Consider the following 23,741-nt stretch of genomic DNA (forward strand, 5'->3'; position numbering starts at 1 on the left):
CTTCAATACGTATATGGTAAAGTGTCGTGTCTAGGAGACAATTTAGATCGTTATTTAGTTTTTTGAGACATAGTGCTGTCAGTATAGTTTTGAAACTTTGCACATATAGTTTCTTGGAACTATAAATTTCACTTGATGTGATAGAATTTTTTACTTAAATCGTGGTATATCGGTGAGTGCTGGAGGACCAGTTTGGGGACAAATTGTCTTGTACTTCCTATAGGCCAAATATAGACCAAACAGCGTCCTATATCAGTAAGTGTTGCAGTTATTTTATCATTTTGTATTGGTCAGTTTGTACAAGAGAAAAGGTGAAGTTCTTTTTGACATGAGTCAATGAAACAAGCAGTTGATTGTGTTAATGTTAACATAACTAATTTTTAATCTTTTTTAAGAAAAATTGATTAAAGACCGTTCAAAGCGAGCCTAAGCTGGAATTAGGACCAACTTGAAACAAAACTTATCACCGCATCGGATTTTTGCTTTTCTTGTGTCATAAAAATTGTGTTGGTGCGGCAGGCCCAAGATACATTAGAGTGTAACCTATAGTACATTACACTCTTATACAATGTATTACAGGTACAAGAAACAAGGAAATATAAATATAGTTTTTATCAGGATAAGAAATAAAATTTCCAATTTACTTTGCTTAGTCCACTTGTATTTTTTAATATTTTAATAATTTAAAATATTTTGACTAGTTTCGTCTAACATAGACATTTTCATAACTGTCAACAGTTATGAAATTATTTTAAATTATTAAAATATTAAAAAATACAAGTGGACTAAGCAAAGTAAATTGGAAATTTTATTTCTTATCCTAATTATGGAGTTCCGCAAAGTAAAGCTATCTACAATTAATTATAGTTTTTATCGTTTGCAATATTTTATTTCAGTTATCTGCAGTTACTAAGAAACAGATAAATTTTGATTCAAGGTACAACAGTGTTCCATATGTATTCCATTTTAGATGCACACACTTCTTGTGGTCACTTTATAGAAAAACATCATACACATACTAAAGATATTCATCTCTATATTTCCTGTACAAAAATGAATACTATGGATATAAAAATGAAAATGTAATAATTTTGTCATTTTATAGAAAAATTTATCGGTTTTACTGAATCATATGACACGTTTGGTGTAAACCTTTTATAATATATCATGTTTCCATTCATAACTGATGTCTGATATCCTCTGCGAACCTAAAACTTACTTGTACTTAAAGGTATAGGATCTTGAAATTCTCTATGCGTATAAATCTTATATGTATGTATAATAACGATGCAGTTACTGTTAATCCAAAAACTATAATAGAAGAGTTGAGTTGTCAGTAGGGATTCCTAATTTCTTAATTTTTAGAAGTAATATGTGTGTTCGTCGTTAATATTGCGTGAACAAAAAATGATATCGACTTCCTTGAGGTGCCGATCGAAGCTTATTAACGGCAATATGATACGAAAAGAATTTCATAACATTGGTCATTTGAGTCATTTCGAGTTGGTCGAGATTTCATTTTTTAAATTTTTATTATGCTGGGAAGTTATTCGTGTGTACCTCAAGGGTCCCACCAGACTATATCCACGGCTTGTTTAAATTAGTTTTACACTCTTCTGGAAAAATATAAGCGATTACAATAATACATTCAAAATAATACTTTAAAATCTAAAACAAAAAAATTTTTTTTCGATTTTCTCGGTGCTAGATACGTTATTATACTCGACATTTTGACATTTACGAAAATAAAACTTTCAAATTTCATTTTTATACGAATTTATTTCAAATTTTAGTATTTTCGATGATTTCCATAATCTGTTAAAGCTTAAATGAAATAATAATAATAATTAAAATAAGTTTTTCGTTTATTAATCATTTTAAAGATTTTTACAAAGTAATAATTTTACAAATATTAAAAACAAATACTATACATTTATAATTATTTTAAAAAACCCAAACAATTGCACTAACATCCCAAAAAAGCAAAAACAAAAAAAAAAAAACTAAAAAACAAACCAAATCAAAACAATCAGACTTCGGAAGCGAAAAATTTAACGGTAATGTTATCTTTAAACTCCATTTTCTTCATTCACTGTTTCGTCGTTGTATTCATTTAAAGCCATCGTTATAGCGGTCTATTACGGACTTTCACTACGAGATCTTTGATTTTTTAAATCTTCAACACTTCGTGGATTAGAAGTTATTGTTGCTGAAGCATTTCCAGTTATAATATCTAAGTTTGAGCAAGCTTGTGATAATTCATATTGATTCCACCATGGTGATCTATGAGCAACTACCCCGTCTGCAGATGAAGGCAGAACGGGAAGTGGTCTTCAAATAACATGTTGTGGAATATGTGCTCCAAGTGGAGATAAACTTGCTTCAGGTCGTCGATACGTTTCATCAGGTTTTACAAGTACATAGGCAATTGGACGTTTAATAACACCACTTGTTGGTGAGTCTGTGGAAACTACGTCGGGACTAGGCGATCTATTATTTGGAGTTTGTGGGCGTTGTTGTTGGGGTGGTTGTGAAATATTCGAACTTTGCATTGGACATCCGCATGAAACCATACATGGATGGGATAATGTTGTCGGCCAACCTGCCGCTGCGGCCGCCGCCATTGTTTGTGAATAAATTGAACTATTATACAGAAGTGCGAGATCTGCGGCCATTTTTGTACTCGTATCATCAGAGGACATTTTCAAAGGGTACAATGGATAAGGAAACGGTGTAAACAATGTACGTTGCATTTTCATTGCCTCAGAATCTGGATTTAAAATCGGGTGTGGTGGCGGATGAGGACCACTTGGTGGTAAAGGAGGTAGTATATTACGTTGTAACGAATGTACAGATTCCATATTTGTTGGAGATAATATTGGTGACATTGAAAATCCGTATTTATGCTCCTTTTTGTTAACTAATGTTTTCGGCTTCCGGCGAGGACGGTATTTGTAGTCGGGATGTTCTTTCATATGCAACGCTCTGAAATGGAAAAATAAACAAAACTATTATAAAATATTACACATAAATTTATGTTTTTACACTTAAGTATTAATTTTATTTAAATTTATTATTATTCATTCCCGGAGGTAACTTTTTTTCTATCGTAAAATACATGGGACAGCGATATAACGTAAGAAACAAGTAGGAAAAAGTGGGGTTATATGGAAATAAATCGGAACTTAATGAAACTGGGATGTGGTTCAGGGATGGTTAGTTACCATTTGCTCATTTCCTCAAGATTTCGACGTCGAGGGCCGATATCTGACTTAATTTTTATTTTATTTGTCAAAACTCGAAAACCCTAGGATAATATTATTTCCTTAATATATTTGTTTATATCGCGTTTTATATTATCGGGAGTCAAAAAGAGGTTTTGAATTTCGGAATTTTCGGTTGCCATTTTGAATCTTCACTTTTTTTATGGCCAGATTCGATTTCCAAAGCTGATGATTGTAACCAGAAACCATAATTACAGCAACATTTCTTCATAATTCCGGTATATTAGAAGAAATAAGGAAGAATTCTGCATATTTTGGCCTTTTTTAAACTGACTAAACTGACAAAAAAAAATCAAAACAGAAACTCTCGAAACAAAACTGCAACTTTTTAAAAACTTTTTGAAGATTGGCAATGTAATGACCATTACATTTTTGTTTTTCAAGAAAAACCTAACAAAAACTGACCGTCAAGTGGAAAATCGGCCTTAGATTAAGAAGAGCCTATATAGTTGAGTTTAAAATTTTTAAACGTAATTCACATTTTTTGTTATTTTATTCGCATTTAGAGTTAAGTATATCTTTATATTTTAACCTATTTAGCATCTATTATTTAAAATTTTCTTTTCTCCACTTTTCGATTAAGATAAAGAAAAGTAAAAACACATATTTATATACTTTTATAAAAAAAAATGTTACAAAAAATTGGCTTTGGCATATCATTTGCTCTAAAATATTCAATTACATCGAAGCATCAATGGATTAATTCTTTGTAGCACAAATCAAACATTTTTTGTAGCATAAATTCAAAAAAAATTGATTTTGACACATTTGAGTTTCATTTTCTCAATTCTGCTTTCAAGGATACTGAAAATATTTCAGTGTTGACGAAAAATAATTGAAATTTGTAAGGAAACCGTGTGGATAACATAGAATAATTAATTGTAAAGTTTCCGTTTTTCGGGTTTCCTTGTTCACACAATGAATGAATTCTATTCCGTTGGAAATTGTTGATACAAGTCGTAAGATAACAGCTGAAGAAGAACATGATCTGGTAAGAAAACATGCCCTAAACTGTAAAAAAGTACTAGTTGCAAGAAAATATGTTCTTAACATGGTAGCAAATTAAACGCTGATTCAAGGAGTGTACCGGAAAGCATTAAATAAGGATGGCGATTCTGTAGCAAAAGTGAAAGTTTTAAAAGAAATGCTCAAAGTAATAAGAGTAGGATAGAGATCGAAACAAGTTATTAGAGAAGGATAGAGAAGCACCTTTTTCCTACACGAGCGCCATTATCTAGCCATTTTTAACCGACTTCAAATAAAAACGGAGGAGGTTATCAATACCGACTCCAGAAATAACAATAATAATAACTACATTATCTTATCGTTATTTTTTTACTTTTTAGTGCATATTAATTTATTTTGGAAAAGTTTTTCTTTTGAAGTCGGTTTTCTTTCTGTTAAAAGTTTTTGAATGCTATTTTGAGGACACTTTTGGAGTGAAACAGACATAAGAGATTGTGCTGCTTTTTACTATTTTCTACACTCCATAGTTATAAGAATATCAACAGCCACTTAAACGCGTTTACTTTAATCCAGTAATTTTTGTCAAATATGCAGTTTGTTAATTGGGTGTGTACCAAAAGAATGGGAAACGAATTTTTCCGATATTTTATCCACGTGATTCACTTGCAAATTTCGTATCATTATTGACAACGGTGAAATACCTCAGAAATCAGCCCTTTCCGAGATGGAAGTGAGAACCTAGGCATACCACTTCCTTAGAAAATCCTAGCCCGAATACAGAATTTGCACGAGGAACTCCCACCAAATTTATTTAAATTTCTTTATTTACAAATACCTTTTTGACTATTTATCAATAAACCAATAATGCATATTGATAATAAAATGAAGTTGTTTAGTTAAGTATATCTACCAGATATTAAAGTAAAGTAAAATCCAAATGAGTAATATCGAAAACTTTTTTTAAATCGTTATAGCCCACAGTACATATTAATGATTGAATATCAAACTTCTGAAATTTTGGTACCCATAGATCTTTGGAAATTTTCAATTAAGCTACAAGCTTGAAATTAAATAAAATTAGCTTTTTTTTCTGTGCTTATAAGAAAGTAAATGAATGATAAAAGGAAAATGATTTTGTCTGTCACCCGAAGAAATCGGCATTCGAGAATACAAAAATTAAGAAAAACATTTTAGGCAAAATTATTTATGGAAAAATTATTTTTCCATTAGAAATAATACGCTTTTTAACAATACATTTTACATTATATTGTTATATAATTAGTCAAAACGTCATATATTACGAACTATTTTTAACTCCCGAACCAAAAAAGGGGGGTTATAAGTTTGGCTACTATATGTACCTGTCTGTCTGTTTGTGGCATCGTGGCGCCTAAACTAATTAATTTTTTTTAATGAAGAGTGCTCTTAGCTATGTTTTAAGTTCGTGTTTAAGGTTCCGTACCCAGAACAACTAAAAAATAGGCGATGATCTCCAAAATCGGTTCAGTTTGGAGAAGGATCTAGGGAAAAAGGTAATTTATAGAGTATCCTCTTAGATACGTTGCAAGTGCGAGTTGAGGGTTCCGTTCTCGAAAAAGTTATCGGGGGTTTTTTAAATTTTATAAATTTCACTTGTATATTTACATTTTAAATTTAAAACAAGAAACCGTATAATTTATATCCAAATTTCCCTATAATTCTAACAATTTTTATATCATAATATTGTAATATAGATTATTTTATACATGAGTTCTGCAATTTCAGCATGTTCAGCTATCTTTCTTAACGGGAATTTTCGTAATTTTCAATAATAAAAATACAATAGTTTTACCAAACAGACAAATAGACAGAGAAGAAGCGGGCTAATACAATCACCAACTCCAAGAATTCTCAGAAACATACAAGAAAATCTTTCTTCAAACATCTTTCAACAAAAGCAAACAAAGAATAAAAAGAAACAAAGGGAAAAGTCTACATCATATTAACCTACTAATATGTAAACCGCATACATTTTTGACATGATTTGACTAAGCGATGATAACATTTATGCGCGTTTCTTGTGTAAATATAATAGCAGACAATGCATATTATATTATATTAGATTCAAGGTGTTACCTTATGATATCCCTTCTTGTTTAAATACAATGGTTTTATTATAGTTATCATAAAGATAAACAAAAAATATTTTATAATTTTATTATAATTTTTTTTATTTAATCGAATGAAACCCACTTCAATATATTTCATTATTTAGGAATAATGCTATCGTTCTGATACTTTCAATTTTACTAGAATAAAAATAAATGATAGAAATATGGTTTACCATGGTGAAGCATGGTGCCTAAGTTTATTTGGCTTTACTGCGTCGTCATGCAAAAATGTTAAAAAACGGAATTGATTTGGTCACAAACATTTATCGTTCCCTAAAAATATTACACATGCTCTTAAAATAAAAATTATACATCGATTGTTTTATGAATCGCGAAAAAAAATTTAGAGCGGGACTACAATTGAATTTACCATACACAGTTACACCATTGAAAATTAAATGCCAACCATTATTATGATAAAATTGGAAAATTACATCTTTTAAAATAATTTGCAAAAATTTTATTGCGTACTTTTTTATCCAGCATGAATTCATTTTAATTACAATGCACTTCAATCTACTGAAAAGACTAAGACTTCTCTTAACATTAATATCCTGCAAAGATGCCAGCAAAGACCTCTCCATTATTATTGTTTGAACTTGTTTTGAAGTGACATCTTCAAATGGTTCACGAATACCAAGCCCACCCAGTCTCAATATATATTGCTCACCGCCTTTCATATACATAAAATTTACAAAGTCATGTTACTATATGTGGTTCGCAAATAGTAATTTAACGCTTTTTTAACTCACACGTTCTCTGGTGACATCACATCTAATTCCGCGTTGAAAGACGAATTAGGAATAGACTTTGAAATACACAGAATTTCTTTATAAAAATTATAAGCAAAAGTATTTATGGTTCTGATGAATTTTTTGCTACAACTAAGACTCCAAATTTCGCCCAAATGTGATTATGAATAGAATCAAAGCACTGAACATGTTTAAAATAATCCTAATTCTTCGTAGCTATACAGAAAACTCCTGATATTAATTAGCGCTCTTCTGCTCTTTTGTACTATACTTTCCACATGCGCACTCCATCTACCGTTATATTTCAAAGTGACTCCAAGATATTGGAAGTATCTTACATCTCCCAATGCAATACCATCATACGTTCATACTTCGTTTGCAGCAGACTTAAAACCATTGCTGATGGTCATTATTTTTGTGTTTACATTTAAAGACCATTTTTTGCAATATAACTCCAAGCTTTTCAACATCCTAGTCATACTACCTACAGTCTAAGCCATTATTACGAGATTGTCAGCATATAACAAACATTTAACCTCTTTCTGATTTATACATGGAGACATAACATTCAAGATTTCCAGCCATTCATACAGATGATTTATGTATAATATAAATAATAAAGCCGAAAGATGGCAACCTTGCTTTAATCCACGAGCTATATTAAACTTTACGGTAGTCTTGGCTCCATATATTAATACAAGTGTTGGTATCCCTATACATTGACTGCAGAATTGAAATAGTTTTTGAATCCATACCCATTTTGGATAACTTATGCCATGAAAGACTGCGGTCTATGCTATCAAATGCTTTTTCAAAACAAATAAAACAGACATACGTTTTCTGTTGCTTACACGAAAGGGTATTTTCAATGATATTTTAAGAACCAAAACGTTGTCTATGACTTCGTATCTCTGCCTGAATTCTGTTTGATTTTCCTGAATCAATCCACTATCTAAACACCGTTGCTGTATTCTACTGGATAAAAGCTTAGTGTCTAATTTATATTAAAATAAGTGCTATAGGTATACCCATATATAATGAAAAATGAGAAATAAAATAAATAAATAAATAAAAAAAAAAACAAAAACCCAACTGAGTTTATTAAAATTTGAAAAGAAAAAAAACAAGTTCAGTATTTTACATAAAAACTTTAGAAGTGGAAGCCCATTATTAAGAAGGTTTAAGTTGGTCTAGATTTTAGTAAAACCCGATTGTTAAAATCACTATTTAAACTTATGGACTTGTTTCTTTCTTTACAGATTTTATTTAACACAGTCGGTTTTTTAATTTTTTTAAATTATTTATTTTATTATAGACTTTTTTGGAGGTAAGCAATTAAAGCTTACCTCCAAAAAAGAAAAATTTGTTCAAGGGTATGTACCTGAAACATGTAATATTAAGGAAAATACAAAAATTAATTTTTACATTATTACTGTACTTTACCCACATTTTTTGCACATGGCAAAATATTTTTGGATGACTTTATAAGAGTAAATTTTCTAGTAAAAATGAGTCATGAATCTTTTGACACAACCTTAAACAATAAAAAACAATAGTATCATTATTATACATTATTGTAGAGAAAGAATATCTTAGTAATGCATATATAAAAAGATAATTTTTTCCAAATAGACATTTAAGATTATTAAGTAGTAATGCCGTGTAAATATAATTCTTTTTCATTTATTTACATTGTCTGGACGTAGAACAGGGAAGGAAGTGTCATTCCTTAAGATAAAAAACGTCTGTGTTAACTTAAACGTAATAAAATAAATATAAAAATAATACAACAGTATGATATATTTAAAATAAAGAATAATAATTGATAACAATAATAATACTACAGTCATTTCAAACTAAACTAAAATTATTCAACCAACTTCTCACTTTCTGCAAACAACATGTTGAGTATGATGAGTAGAATTCATCTCTAGTGTGAGCAAATTACGTTAAAATGGAGTCTTTTCTGGCCATCGAAACTTTGATTGCAAATATCTAGAAAACTATTAAAAATAATATAAATTGCTTGCTACCGATTTAAAGAACGTAAAATTCTCTACAAAAAATTTTGCCTCTTATTAAAATTGTATGCCTTTTTCGTATGTTTAAGCGAGTTAACTTAAAGTTTTTAAAAATTTTTTTTTTAAACATTCATATTTTGAAAACGAAAAAAGAAATATAGAAGAAAAACCAAATTCAAGAAGAAAAAGAAGGCTTTCTAACGAGTGTAATTTAGTTCGAGATTTTTTTTTCACTTCTTAGTATGGAAAAATTTACTTTTGGTGCTGTTAGTTGAATTTTACATGACATCCAATACAAATGTTTGCAAATGTCTAAAAATAATGTTTGTCGGTAAAATATTTCATATAGTTTTGGAGATATTGTGCAATCAAATTGTTCTAGACAAACAATGCCCCAAAATTTTTATGTTAGGATTACGTTTGAAATGTAAAATTTTTTTAGTGGGTTCTACTCATCAAATTTTGACTAAAAGTCACCAAAAGTTTACCCTGTTTCCAGAAAGAGTGTAGTAAACGATTTTATTTTACAGTGCGTTAATACAATCTCCGCTTTTTATCGAATAACTTTAACTTTAAAATCGAAGTCGTTTTTTATTGAAAACAAAATTTGAAAAGTAAGTTCAAATTATCTCAGCAGTTTATATAGACAAAAAATCACAAGCAATGCTAATCGAATTTCCATCTAAATCGATTTTTTACAGTTTTTGAATTCGATGTATTGTTTACGAGATAAGGTTTCGATATTTATTGTTTGAAACAAAAATACTATATTATTAATTAAATAAAAATTTTCTAAAATAAGCAAAGTTGTAGAAGTTTGACACAGTCCAATAAGCCGATTTTCTCTAACACTGCAGTAAAAACTGCCGAAAATAAGCAAAACCATAAAATGCTCAAGTTGCCGTTTTGTTTATAGCCAATATTCGTAATGCAATTTAAAAATCTGATGAGTCTCTAACGATTGCGGTGGTGGAGATAGGTTTTTAGGGCGTACGAAAGTCGAAAGGTTGGCTACAACTTAACCTCTTTGAAATCTAAAGTGTAAGATATTGATTTATATCTTATTTTACATTGCGAGTCGGATAAAACCGATGTCGAAACAATAGAATTAACCTCAATCAAGGGTTGATAAACAGGTTTTTACCTTGAAAATGTAAAGAAAACTCAATTGTAAGGATTACGTTCATGAAAATAAGGTTACAGCTTCTATGTATAATGTTGATTAAGAATACGATGAGTCCTTATCGGTGGTGGATGTAGAAATTGGTGTTCGAAAGTGCGAAAGTGAAAAAATTGATCATAATTGAAAATCGAAGAGGGTGTTATATATTTAAATGTATTTTTCGATGCAGAGTTTGTTCCAACCTCTTCTTTTACGGTAGTTTAAGGATTCGTAGCGTCTCAAACGAATAAAGGCGTAAAACATTTTTGGTGAGGGTATAAAAGTGGTAAAATTTTATAATAATTAGTATAACCCTACTCTTATTAGTATTATAAATTTTACCATTTTTGAACCTGTATAAAAAAATTTTAACTTCTTCATTCGCTTGGAACTCTTCAAATTCTTTAATTAACGTAGGGGTAGAGGTTGTAACTCTGCATCGAAAAATATATTTAAAAAGATGCCAAGTACTTCAATTTTCTGTCTAAAAGACAAAATTTTGCAATATATATGTTAACCGAGGATTATATTTAACCAAGAGAAGAAAAGCTTTAAGGATTAATAGTAGTAAATTTTATTTTCTACAACTTTGCTTAGTATACAAGTTTTAATTTGACTATAATATTTAATATTAATCGAAAAATTTTTAAAATTATAAAAATTATTTTAGAAGCTTTTTCTCGCTGATAACGTAAGTGGTAAAAATCGAAGAATAAATAAGTTTCTATTCGCATCATGTGTGACTTTTTTTGGAGGCGTTTCCATGGTAACGATACACTACTTTAATTATAGAATTGTATGGATACATATATAATTATATGGATTGCATTTATGACTTACATTGAAAATTTAATATTATTGTCTTACAAATTTAAATAAATAATTATGATAATTTACATTTGAAAAACAATATTTGTGAAATTTGATTTCTTATTTTCACAATTTTTAATACATTAAGTTTAAGTAATTTGTATTTTTCCATAATTTTAATTTGACATTTTCTATAACATTAACATGTAACGAATTACAAATTAGTCATAACAGCCTCCTTTAACGCCAAAATTTTTCTCTGGAAGCGCTGGCATCAATTTTATTGTCCCTACCATGACTACGCGAATAGTTTGTTAGACAAACAATAAATGTAACTTCGCGATATGAGAATCGTATCGAAACCTTTTCAATATGTGTTTTTATAACATTCATTTAATGTATAAAAAAAGCAATGAATGCGTTTTTCAAAAGCTGTCTCAAATTTTCGATACATTTTTGTAAGCAACTGTAATGCGTAACTAATTTTTGATAACAATTCCTGCATATACTCTTAGAAAGATAAGGTATTTCTAAGATAATCAAGGATTAATTTACATTTGCTGAAGATACAAATGATTTTATGGATCATTAAAATATTCTCACCAACCTTATTGTTTGTTCGTAATTTTGGACAAATTATATTTCTAAATAGTTTATTTATTATTTGTTTAGGGTATTTTAATCAGCCTTCTACAAAGAGACATTTATACATATACATGGAGGAGAGCTGTGCCTTGGGTCACGAGTCACATTTTAATATATTATTTTTAATAATTTAAGCATTAAACAAATATCGATTAAAATTATTATTATTTCTCCCACTAAACGCCTTTTTCTGAATCTGAACGCAAAGTTTTTAATAATGGTTTTGTCATTTTTAGCATTCACCTATATTCATGCCTTTGCTGTGTACCATGAAATTTTGAATCAGAAAAATCGTTAAACACACCGTTTTTTAAGATAACATAATTCCCTTTTTATTAACGCAATAATCAAGCAACAATGCCTGGTAATGTTCTCATCAACATGTCAGTCCTCTTGAGCGTCAAAAATGTCAACTACTTTTTTCTATTGATTTGAGATGAATAATACTTCTTTTTTTCCCACTTCAAGTATGCGCTTACTTATCTATAATAATCTATGATAAAGAATAAAATAAATACAAAATTTTGTGGCTACCTAGAATCATTGATCATTGGCCGTATGCGTCTTTTAAAACTTTATCTCCTTAACATTCTACTTTATGGTTGAAAATATGGCATAGCCAATTTTCGCTCAATTAGTAGAGGTTTAAATAGGATATGATTTATAAATACAGGCAGCTGCTATGTAATTCAAGGATAAATAAGGTGTAACAAGGGATAAATAAAGTGTAAAATTTAATGGTTACCCCAACTGGATACAAATCACGATACCCCGTGTTAATTGCGCTAACCACTGAACCGACCGTTTGGGTTTTTGTTAAGAGTAACAGATTATTTTGAATGCTAATTATTTCAGTTTGTATTTTGCAATAAAATGTTTATTTTTTCATAGTTTTTTAAATGAAAACTATTAATTAAAATTTTATTACCGTTCCTTAATTTATTTTTACGATTAATTTTCATTTAGTTACTCTGGAAGATTGTTAATTTCATTTTAATTTAACGGTTATAGCTTTAAAATTATATGTGAATTAAATGTATTGTTATAGTAATATCACTAAAAATAGTTCATCTTTTGCGTTTATTATGACTTAGAGTACCTACCGGATGTCCCACTTCGTGTTTTTTTTCTTGAAAACGAAAGCCTAAGGGTAACCATTAGTTGTTTGCATTTCAGAGAAAAAAATTTTCTTTCATACATTCGCTCTGTAACTAATACCAATATCTTTCAACATACAAAAGAACGATTCAAGGTACAATATTTTTGCCTACACGTACATATATAAAGATGTATGATATGATATCTACATACAAACTTGCTAACAATGTTTATTAGAAAGGCCTGCACAATTGATAACGTGCTGTACACATCTCTACTTAGTTTACACACATATTAGTATACACAATTCTCAAGCCTATACATATAATAATAATAATAATGTTTTAAGTCTTTATATGTTCCAGTTAATCCGCCTGTAATAAAATAGGATTTAAACATAACAATCCGTACCTATATTCACATAACGACATACAATGTGAATGTAGTATATAATCAAATGTGGTATTTTATTTATATTTGATTCACCCTCTATTAATATGAATATATTTATTTGAATAGATATTAAAATCCTGTTTTGTTCCTTTAACAATAAAGTTATCAAACCTTTACGTTATTATACAATTTTAATGCATACCGAACCTGTAAAAACTCGAACAAAAAATCGATTCAGGCATCTGTGTAATACATAAACACTTTATGGCCATTAAAAATTTTATGAAATAGGGAATATTCATGAAATTTAAATTTGGTTCACATTTTTTTTCCCGTAACTTTATTGGGTGGACATTACAACTAAACCATTATTTTAGTAATTAATATATTTTTAATTACTGAAAATTAATTAATAAAAGTACAAATTCAGTGAGGGAATTAAAAAATTTCTTAAACGGAAATTCAAATTTTTAAACGGACGTAACATCATAGTACTGGGTTGTCAAATTTGTTGACATATTGTATAGTAATAATTACTTACATTTTGTATGGTATCACATTGAGTTATATTATTGTAAGGCTTTTTATTCGATTATCAATCGATTTCCTATGTCTGATCAGATCGTAACAGAAAAACAAAGAGTTTTTCCTGAATTCCAGACGGTACTCGAAAATGTTCGAAAACATTTTCGAATCTTATATAACCATTCCAAAGATTTGAGAACGTTCCCGAATATCATCGAATTTTTAAAAGTTTAAGGAAAATTTTAGAATGCTCGAGAATATTGTGGAATCCTGGAAAATGTTTATCCATTCCAGAAATTTCTAAAATACTCTTCAGTTGTTTTTCTAGTAAATAGAGGCGGGTTAAGAGAGGATAAGTGTGAAGCGGAGGTAAGAAATTGTGAAAATAAGAGACGAAATTGCATAAATAATATTTTTAAAATGTAAATTAACTAATTATTTAAATTTGTTACAAAATAATATTAAATTTTCAATGCACATAATCCAGATATGCAAACCATAAACTTATATGTCCATACATATTCTATTAATAAAGTAGTTTGTGGTTACCATGGAAACGGCCTGAAATAAAACTCATGCGCGGTGCTAATAGTTATTTTTCTACATATGTTTTTTTCAAACATTTTGTTTAATTTAAATATATTTTTTACCCGACTTGATGCAAAGGAGTGGAAATATGTTTATCAGTCAATATATGTATGTATTTATGTTTGTACACTTTATTTGACACACTAGAGACTAAACGCGTGGGCCAATTTTGATGATTCCTACGTCAATCAATTTTTCTAAACGTTGCGGGGGCACACTGATGGCAGTAATGAAAATTCAATATGACGATCACCAGACGGCATATTGAGAAAAATAAAAAAAATGCAAGTTGGTGAACTATGTTGAGTGGGGTATTATTGAATAGTTATTAAATAAACAAATCGATTGACGTGACTAGAGCGCCAATAAGGACCATACATAGGCTGAAAATGGAAGTGGAAGAACTATGGTAAGTGGGGTAACATTAAAAAGCCGACTGTGTTAAACAAAAACTGAAAAGAAAGAAAAGTCCAGCAGTTTGCGTACCTACTCTTTTAATCGGGATGCATTAAAATCTAGGCAGGCTCAAATCGTTTCAGTAACTGTGTGGGTCCCAACTGTTAAAGTGGCTATGCAAACTGGTGAACTTTTTTTTTCTTTTCAGCTTTTATTTAATGCAGTCGGTTTTTTTGATTTTCTAAAATATCTTTTTTGGATAATTCTATATCACTTATGCTGTAAGCTGTAGAGAATCAAACGTAAAGGAAATTATTCTTGTTTTACTCCATCTATTTTTGTTTTTATCCAGTTGAATGGATCATTCTATTTTATTTTTATTTAGTTTTCTTTTTTAAATTCCATTCTAATACGTTTTTAAAATTATTAGATACAAATTTTTTATTTAAATTTATTTTTTATTTAATAATTTTAAAATAAGTTTATTTATCAAATCCATATTCACTTGGGGAAATTGTAAAAATATTTCACTTATGTAAAATTGATACAAAACCATTTTTCTATCGATAAAGAGTTATGTATAGGCTTTTTTAAACTTGATGCGAAAAAAAAGTTAGATACGTTTTATGGAGAAATAAGATTAAATTTAAAGTGGACCTTCCGATTCGCACCAAATTTAATTTAAATTCGTGACTCATATTTATTTAGAAAGATTAGAAATAGCATCACAAGCCAAAATAGATTCCGAATGGTCGACGATAAAGAAAAACTTATTTGCCAAATACGTTTAGGGGTAAATATAGAAATACCATAAGGTAAAAAAAATCTGAAAGAGATATTTTCTAAATTTTGAATTACCAATGACTCTGTAAACGCACGATCAGCCAATTTTCTTATATCTCAACAATGTTTAACGTCAAAAGGGAACATTTTTGATCAATGAAAATTTCTGTCCTGTGAATATTTGCAATTTCCATCTAGTTGGATCGGTGGCTCTCCTAAGATTTTTAGCACTTATTTGTAAACTCTTTATTGCAAGTAAACGACTTGTTTACACACAGTCAGGATTTTTTTGACCAAAGTACGTACTTAGGTCAATCGGATATCCATTTATCTATAAATAAATCGATATCTGATAACACGATAGCAGAAGGATTTAACCAGTAACTACAAGTTATTTTGGCTATTTTATCCTACGCGTCCAGCTTGAAAAGGTTCCATAGCAATTAAAGTTGGTTAATAAAAAGCCAGATTCCATTTGCCTACGCTTATCAATATAGCCAGAGATTCGACAGTAAGCAGCTCTAAAGTCAGTCTAGTATCACTATTGAATCTATATACAAATACTTCATACGGATTTCTTTTTTAATATTGTTAATTTCGCTATTTAGTGCCTTTGTATATTACAAACATTTAAAAAAAAATGAAAATTAAAGTGCGGGCTTGCACACGAAGGGTTCTGTACCATCGTACAATATATAACAGTACAAGACTAAACATTCATGCTCAATACCAACATGATCGATTTTTTTTTTATTTGCATGGCGACCATTTTATTCCTTCCCATCTTGGTTTTCAGTGAAATTATAATCCGAGGTTTGATCTATAACTGCCATTGTATGTACATACGTGAGTACTTTTGTTACATTAATTTTTCTATTAAACAAAACAACATCATAAAACTGTAAACCTTAATAAGGTTTAAAAATCCTTGTAAGCCTTATTTTGTGCCTTATGAACTTTATTTTGTGCCTTATGATCTTTATTTTGAACCTGTTTGACTCAAATATCGGTTAAAGCGACCAAATACAACTAAAATTAGTTCACAATAACTACACTTTAATAACGGTACACTTTTATATACTATTGTAAATATCGCTTATAAGGACTAAGCCAGGCATAAAAACCATAACTGTTGATCCCTTCAATGCGGTATAACCGATTTTAACTGTATATATAAATATACATATACCATGTAGTTATATTTTGGGATGAAGATTTAGTGACGATTATTTAGTCAGCATGATACGATTATTGGATATCTTACAGAGTACAGAGAATATTCAAGACAATCGATTTCATAACTAAAACTGAAAAATAAAAAAATTATCTAGAATAACTATGAAAAAAAAAATATCATCGATAAGTATTATAATATTATAATAATTTATTATTTTTTATAATAATAAAAACCTAAAATAAAAATCAGTAAAAAAGAGTTTTATTTTATATACATTTGATTTTGATATTCACCCATTATCTAATCAAAAAACATAGAAGGTAATAAGACACACCTTTCTTTTATTAGGCACTAGTAGTTATCCACCCGCTTCGAAGAGTAACTGCAATTTTAAATTCAAAGACTATTGAGTTGTAAAAATTGGAATGGCAAATGAAGTGTTAACATTTTTTGAAAATAAAATACAGCCTATGTTACTCGCTGATAATATAGCTTTTTTCTATTCCTATACAGTGTCAAAGAAACCCACATACAAACTGACACATCCACATGGTCATGACCCAGAACTAGGTCCTGGTCCTAGTCCCACGTTGAAATGTATCAATCATTTATTTTCCCACCCGCTTCACTGGGCGTCGAAATGATGATGTATATGTATAAAAGAAACTGAAGTGATTGATTTTCCTTTTAGCGAATTACCGAAGGAAAAGGAGCTATTGCTTTTCTGATGATGGAATTGTGAAAAAATTTCTTTATATGTTCATCGATCCTACCTAATAGATGTCAAAAATAACCATCGTTAAAATTTATATAATTATATATCTATACATTTATGTGTCTGTAAACTCTCTTGCGATCGCAATTTAAGTCTGATTTGAATAAAATGTGGTATCAAGAAGGGTTTTGGTGTTTGAAAGGTCAAATTCGTTAATGAGAAAAATCGACCGATTTACAAAGGGTGGGGGTGCGTAAAGTATAAAATTTGGAATTTTTTCAAAATAACAAAAATTTTTGATCAGTTTTAAGCAAAATAGTTCTGCTGTGATTTTTTCCCTAAACGTTTAGTCTTCGAAATAAAAATTCTAAATAAATTAAAAATACAATATTTGATTGCAAGAAAAATGTGTTATTTTTTCAATACCTGATGGAATTCGCTTAGCCAACGCAGCTCATACGATACGAATTTTTTTCAAAGTATATTAAGTACTATTATTTTTATGAACAGAAATTGGATGCCTATTTAAATACTTAAAATTTGAATGTAGTGTCATGAGAGAGGACAGCAAAAGCGTAGTAGATATTTTTTAGAACTGTAATTCTACAAGTAGTTCCGTATCAAATATTAATTCGATGATATTTGATTTGGAACAAAAATCTTTTTATACTGTGTACTAATTTCAAGAAATCCTTGGTAAGCGAGCGTCTCATAAACTGTATAAGGAATTTCAAGTTTCTATCTTCAAAGTGTTATCCAATACTTTTTCTGCCAATTTTGAAATTTATAAATACAGCATTTTAAATTTTTACTTATTGTGAGAAGAATAGGTAATTGCAATTCTCTTTTGTAAATATTATAAACGACGTGATTTTAAAAAAATCTTAGTAACATTGACATTATAGCAAATGTTGATCTATAAAATTATTCGTATTAATTATAATATTGTATAAAATTATTTACATGGGGTCTTCATACAGAAAATTTCATCCCCTTTTACACCACCATAGAAGTTCAATTTCCAAAAATCAGTTCTTAATGAACGTCTGCAGAGCGAAAACTGCGAAAACCAACTTCACTTTTCTATTCGTGAAGTGAGAATTCTTCGCCTGAAGTGATAAAAAAATTTAGTCCGATTCCCTATTGTTAATAAAAATTAAATTATAAAACGGCAACAAAAATTTTACTTTTCCGAAAATTAGTATAATGAAACTATGGTAGGTAAATGATAGATCTTTCGATGCCTAATGAGCCTGGCACCGTTAGATTACGTTAGGTTGTGCAAAATACTACTTTTTCTAATTAATTTATTACAAAATGAAAATAATTTCAAATCTATAAATAAAGGTTTGAGTTAATTTTTTAATAAATGTTTTAGTTATGCTTATTTTATTATGCAGTTTTTTGCAATTTAGGTAGTTGTTATATATGTTTAAAATCTATGTTGTAGCCTATTTCACAATTTGAGCCTTATTTGAATAATATAAATATTATCGAAGATAATAAATGAGAACTCTAGGATATGTCGAAATAAATTTCGATTTTTGCCCCAATTCCTAGATCAGTTTTTTGTATTTTTAAAATACGTATTTTCGACTACCAAGTAGTCATCATCAGTAAGAATTAGCTAGTGAATGTTACTCTTTGCTAATTTGGTGGCGGACTGCACACTGTTACTTTCGTGTTTTTACAAATTGTAAATTTTTACAAATTTACCGGGTCTAGAGCTGCAGACGTAAGAAATTTTGCATGTCTTGTCAACTTTTTGCTTAATATCCGTTGGGTTTTCGAAAAATTGTTTCCAACAAATGTTTTTCTTTTCTTCCGAGAACCACTTTTGCTATTCAAAAGGTTTTGCTCTATCTTTAACAGATTGTTAGAGATAGTGCCAAACTAGCCTTAAATTTAACAAATCCCTACAAATAAAGCAAAAAATTAAAAGACAAGCATATTTCTTATAAAATTTCCAACAACTTTTGTCATGACATGAAATATTTGTAATGTCTTTACCTGTGAAGAGGAGTATTTTTGGACACATGTTTCTCTAGCCAAAATGTTTTGATGTATCATACTCTTATCACATTCTAGAATATTGACCATTTATTCTGATACACTCGCTATTAAATGACAATTAGCCACCTTACAAAACAATATTAACACTTTCTTATTCGTTCCATCATTGGTTCTGTGTTGTAAATTAATTTTAATGCAGGGAATAATGAATAATGAAGAGAAACTTCCCTGGTTCTATTTATCTGTCATGTTGAAAGTTCAAAAGAATAATTTTGGTAATAAATTAAATCGAGTTTTTCGATTTTCGTGTTTTACAACGATTGTTTCTTGTCTACCGTAAATGGTAAAGAATGTTATTGACAATGCAATGCTTGAAAAAAATACAGAAAGTTCTCGACTTTTAAAAATTTTCGGTCATTTTTTCAGGCATTACTATTGACAGAGAAAAACAATCGTCCGAAAAACTCCAATTTTATAAATTCGACAATAAAGTCGCCGGAGTTAACACTTGAAATGTCTTTATTTTTAACCAATTCTCAAATGGTTAGAAATAAAGGCAATTGGCTTCAAAAGGCCAGAATACATACACCAAATACACAATTTTACATACACAAATGATATGATGATTAAAATCAATTTTAATCATCATATCATTTTGTATTTAAATATTTTATGTACTTCACAAGAAATCTTCCCGTTTCTATTTGACAAAAATAAATATTAAAATAGTGTACCAAAGGGAGCAAAGTTTTGATTTATAACAGTGATTCAAAATTTGTTAATTGTCTGGAAAATGGTGGCTATATACTTTTAGTTTTCAGTTCGAACACACTTACACAAATACGCCACAGTATACTGAGTATACTCGCCAAAGCTAGCTGAAGAGAAGCACTCACCACCATACTCTTTTTTTACTTCGCAAAAAAGTAACGGATTGAAATGGCTGACATCGAAGGTGTAATAGCAGCTGCGATAGCTCTCAGTAACTCTCTGTGCGTTATAACAAACTTTTGAATAACAAAGTTGTATACAAGCCACAATAACTACTGAACTAAGTACACAGGTAATCACGAAAATGTGAAGATGATACTCGCCTGTAATCGCGTGGATGCCTCGTGTTGCATTTGACTCGGGAACAAAAAACCGCTTCTTGCCGGGGCAAGGCGAGACACCATAAGTATCACCTCGGCATTCTCAGTGTGGGAGGGGGCATTAAATTAAATTTCCCTTAAGGAGGGCTCCTCACCAGTAATAGAAAAAATAAATTAGTAGAAAATGATCCAAATTTTTAGTATGATGTAGTTAACGATACATATTATTAAATAAAAAAAAAAAAATTTGGGTATCTTATCGATCAATTAAGAGAGTAATTAATTAATTAAAAATACACTAAATAACATAGCATGATATGAGGATGATTATGTTAGCTATGTTATTTAGTGTATTTTTAAATAATTAATTAACTACAACATACTAAAAATTTGGATCATTTTCTACTAATTTATTTTTTTCTATTACTGGTGAGGGAACTTTCTTAAATGTGTAAGACTTAAAATTTTTGATATATTTTTGAAGGGGGGGGGGGCATTCGACTCGTAAGTTTGTATATATAAGAAGTATTTAGAAAGCTTAGTTCTGCCCGTGTTCAGAACACACGATCCCTACCCTCTATAATGTACCAAAATCGGTTTAGATAAAAGATTCTTGGTGGTTTTAGTACTCTAATCTTCCGGGAAGAATGAGTTTTACAATAATGCTGGAAACTTCAAAAAATTCGATTTAATAACATTCTATTTATCAGCGAATTTTATAATGCCCTGATAGGAGCAGCCTATTGCGTACTGGTGTTTCATTCGTTCCGGGGATTTTCTCATAATGGGTGGTTTTTATATGAAATTTGTAAAAGATTGCATTTTTAAATGGCATTTTATTTAGCTATTATATATACCATATTGATATTTTTCCAAACGTTTCTACATTTTTATAAAACAGCGATCATTTTACTATTTGTAAGATCAATTTTATACAATATTTTCAATTATTTTTAAAGCTTATCGTACCAGCCAATGTCGAAAATAGAATTACGGGAATTGGATGAGCACTGCGGAATTCCCTGTCCATGCCCACGGGTCGATTAGTCATGCTTATTATGAACATAATCATTTAAAATGATTAACTGTGCATAATTAACTTTATGTTATTATCAATGAGAAAATGTTTGATTTTGGAGGGAGATCAAGGAGTTTGACGGCAGAGTACCATATATGAAAACGGCTGCTAAAATGGTACTCTTTTTTTGCGTTTTAATAAATATTAGTAGTAATTGATCATAAATTTTTTGCTGGGGACAGACAAATCGATACTCATTTTAGTAAAAACTTAAAAAAGTAGGTATATCAGATTAATGCACTAGTTCTTTAAAATTAAGCAGTACGATTCCTGCATTCCCTCTACATCCGAACTCTAAATTGGGAGTATCTAATATAAGGTTTGATAATTAACATTATAAGGTTTGACATGCGAAAGTGCGGCTTTTGTTATTGAACATAAAATTTTGAACGAATCGCATTTTAGTGCATGTTCCTTAAAGTTATGAGAGGATACAGACGCATTATTTATACACAGGCGAAAAATAAACATTTCGATTAAAAATTAGAACAATCCGTACATACTTGGTTTTTTTTTCATATACCTACAGAATGAAAATTTGATATATTTGATCCGCTCATCTCAATAATTGTTGATTCAACGATGCCAACATTATTTTAACTCAACAACCAGAGCCAGTTTGTGATAGGAACATTCGATGTTTTCATCACAGTTTGAATGGTTTGCAAAATTATTTCATACAATAATGAGACCGATTTATTATTAACTCTGAATATTAATAAGCCGTAATAAATTATTTACTGTTTACAAAAAACAATTTGGTATGAAACAATCTGTTTACACAAGCATGCTCTAGCAACTATACCAGAAAAATAATTGAATTTACCTTAATCGTTTGGCTTCATCAATAAATGGTCGTTTTTCAGATTCACTTAACAATTTCCATTCCGCACCCAAACGTTTCGATATTTCTGAATTATGCATTTTTGGATTTTCTTGTGCCATTTTACGACGTTGTCCTCGTGACCATACCATAAACGCATTCATTGGTCGCTTTATATGCTCCGAATTTTGTTGATGCGACTGTTGTTGCGATTGCATTGTTGATGATGTTATTAACTGCTTATTTATGAATATTTGATTATGATAATGACTATTGTTACTTAAAACTGTATTTATATCAAACTTATTTAACATTGAAATAATAGTTGATAGATAATTTAGTTTTCACTAACGAATTTAACAAGTTTTTGTAAATCCATTCATATTGTTATAACCGTAATGTTTATCACTTAATTTCAAATTTTTCAACTAAAAATTGTAAAATTAAATTCACTTTAGTTGTGCTATTTTTTAGATCGAAAGTTTTATCACTTATTATTTGTTAGGTTGATGAAAAACAACACAAATATTAACTAGGTACCAACATGGTTTTTACACGCATTGCCAGTCTGTTATCATTCTTCATATACAACCGATTCAATTTTCAGTCAATAATATTTTTTGACACAGACAATATTTTGTCTGATGTCAATTGTGTGGGACAATTGTATAGCGCTACCACAAATAATTTGCCTATACAATTTATGCTGTGTATGAAGAGAATATTGTTGTTTGTTTTATGAATAAAATTCATGTATTTCTGTGGCGACTTGAATTTGAGAATAATATAACTTGTAATATAATATAACACGTGCTTATACATCATGATAGTATACCCGCCCTCAAACGTTTACTATGACAAAGAGAAGAATAATTTTTGTATCTTTGTTTAATTGTTCCTTTCTGAATGGATAGTGTACTGTAGTATTATATCTTATAAGTATATATTCAGCGCTTACACTTCTGCACAAAAATGTGCAGTTTTGAACGTATTCTGAATAGTATAATAAAAGAAAAATTAAGGAAAGAAAAATATGTTTGGGTATTTTCGATATTTGCGAAACTTATCGAATAATTATTCTCCCATTTTCAAAACCGATATGATTTTATCGTATTTATATTGTTTGCAAAATGAAATTTTTTATTAGAACATAGAAGTTTAGCATCGGAAAACAATATGCATTATAAAAGACATAGTTTTCTATGGAAAATGGCATTTTTCTGCATTTTAGTAGTATTTAAGAAGTGTTCTTCTAATCAAAAGTATGAAAG

At 29.4% G+C, this 23,741-nt stretch overlaps 1 protein-coding gene across 1 annotated transcript; it reads right to left on the reverse strand.

Annotated features, from left to right (window-relative positions):
- Nucleotides 1–1,961: 1,961 nt before the first annotated feature.
- On the reverse strand, nucleotides 1,962–22,886 carry LOC123291092 (transcription factor Sox-14-like). Its single transcript, XM_044871545.1, has 2 exons — nucleotides 22,474–22,886; nucleotides 1,962–2,985 (listed from the first exon to the last, which is right to left on the reverse strand). The coding sequence occupies exons 1-2, from the start codon at nucleotides 22,782–22,784 to the stop codon at nucleotides 2,334–2,336; spliced, it is 963 nt and encodes a 320-aa protein (XP_044727480.1). The 5' UTR covers nucleotides 22,785–22,886; the 3' UTR covers nucleotides 1,962–2,333.
- Between the last annotated feature and the right edge of the window lie 855 nt (nucleotides 22,887–23,741).

This window comes from Chrysoperla carnea, chromosome 1 (genome assembly GCF_905475395.1).
Source record: "Chrysoperla carnea chromosome 1, inChrCarn1.1, whole genome shotgun sequence".
Classification (NCBI taxonomy): Eukaryota; Metazoa; Arthropoda; class Insecta; order Neuroptera; family Chrysopidae; genus Chrysoperla; species Chrysoperla carnea.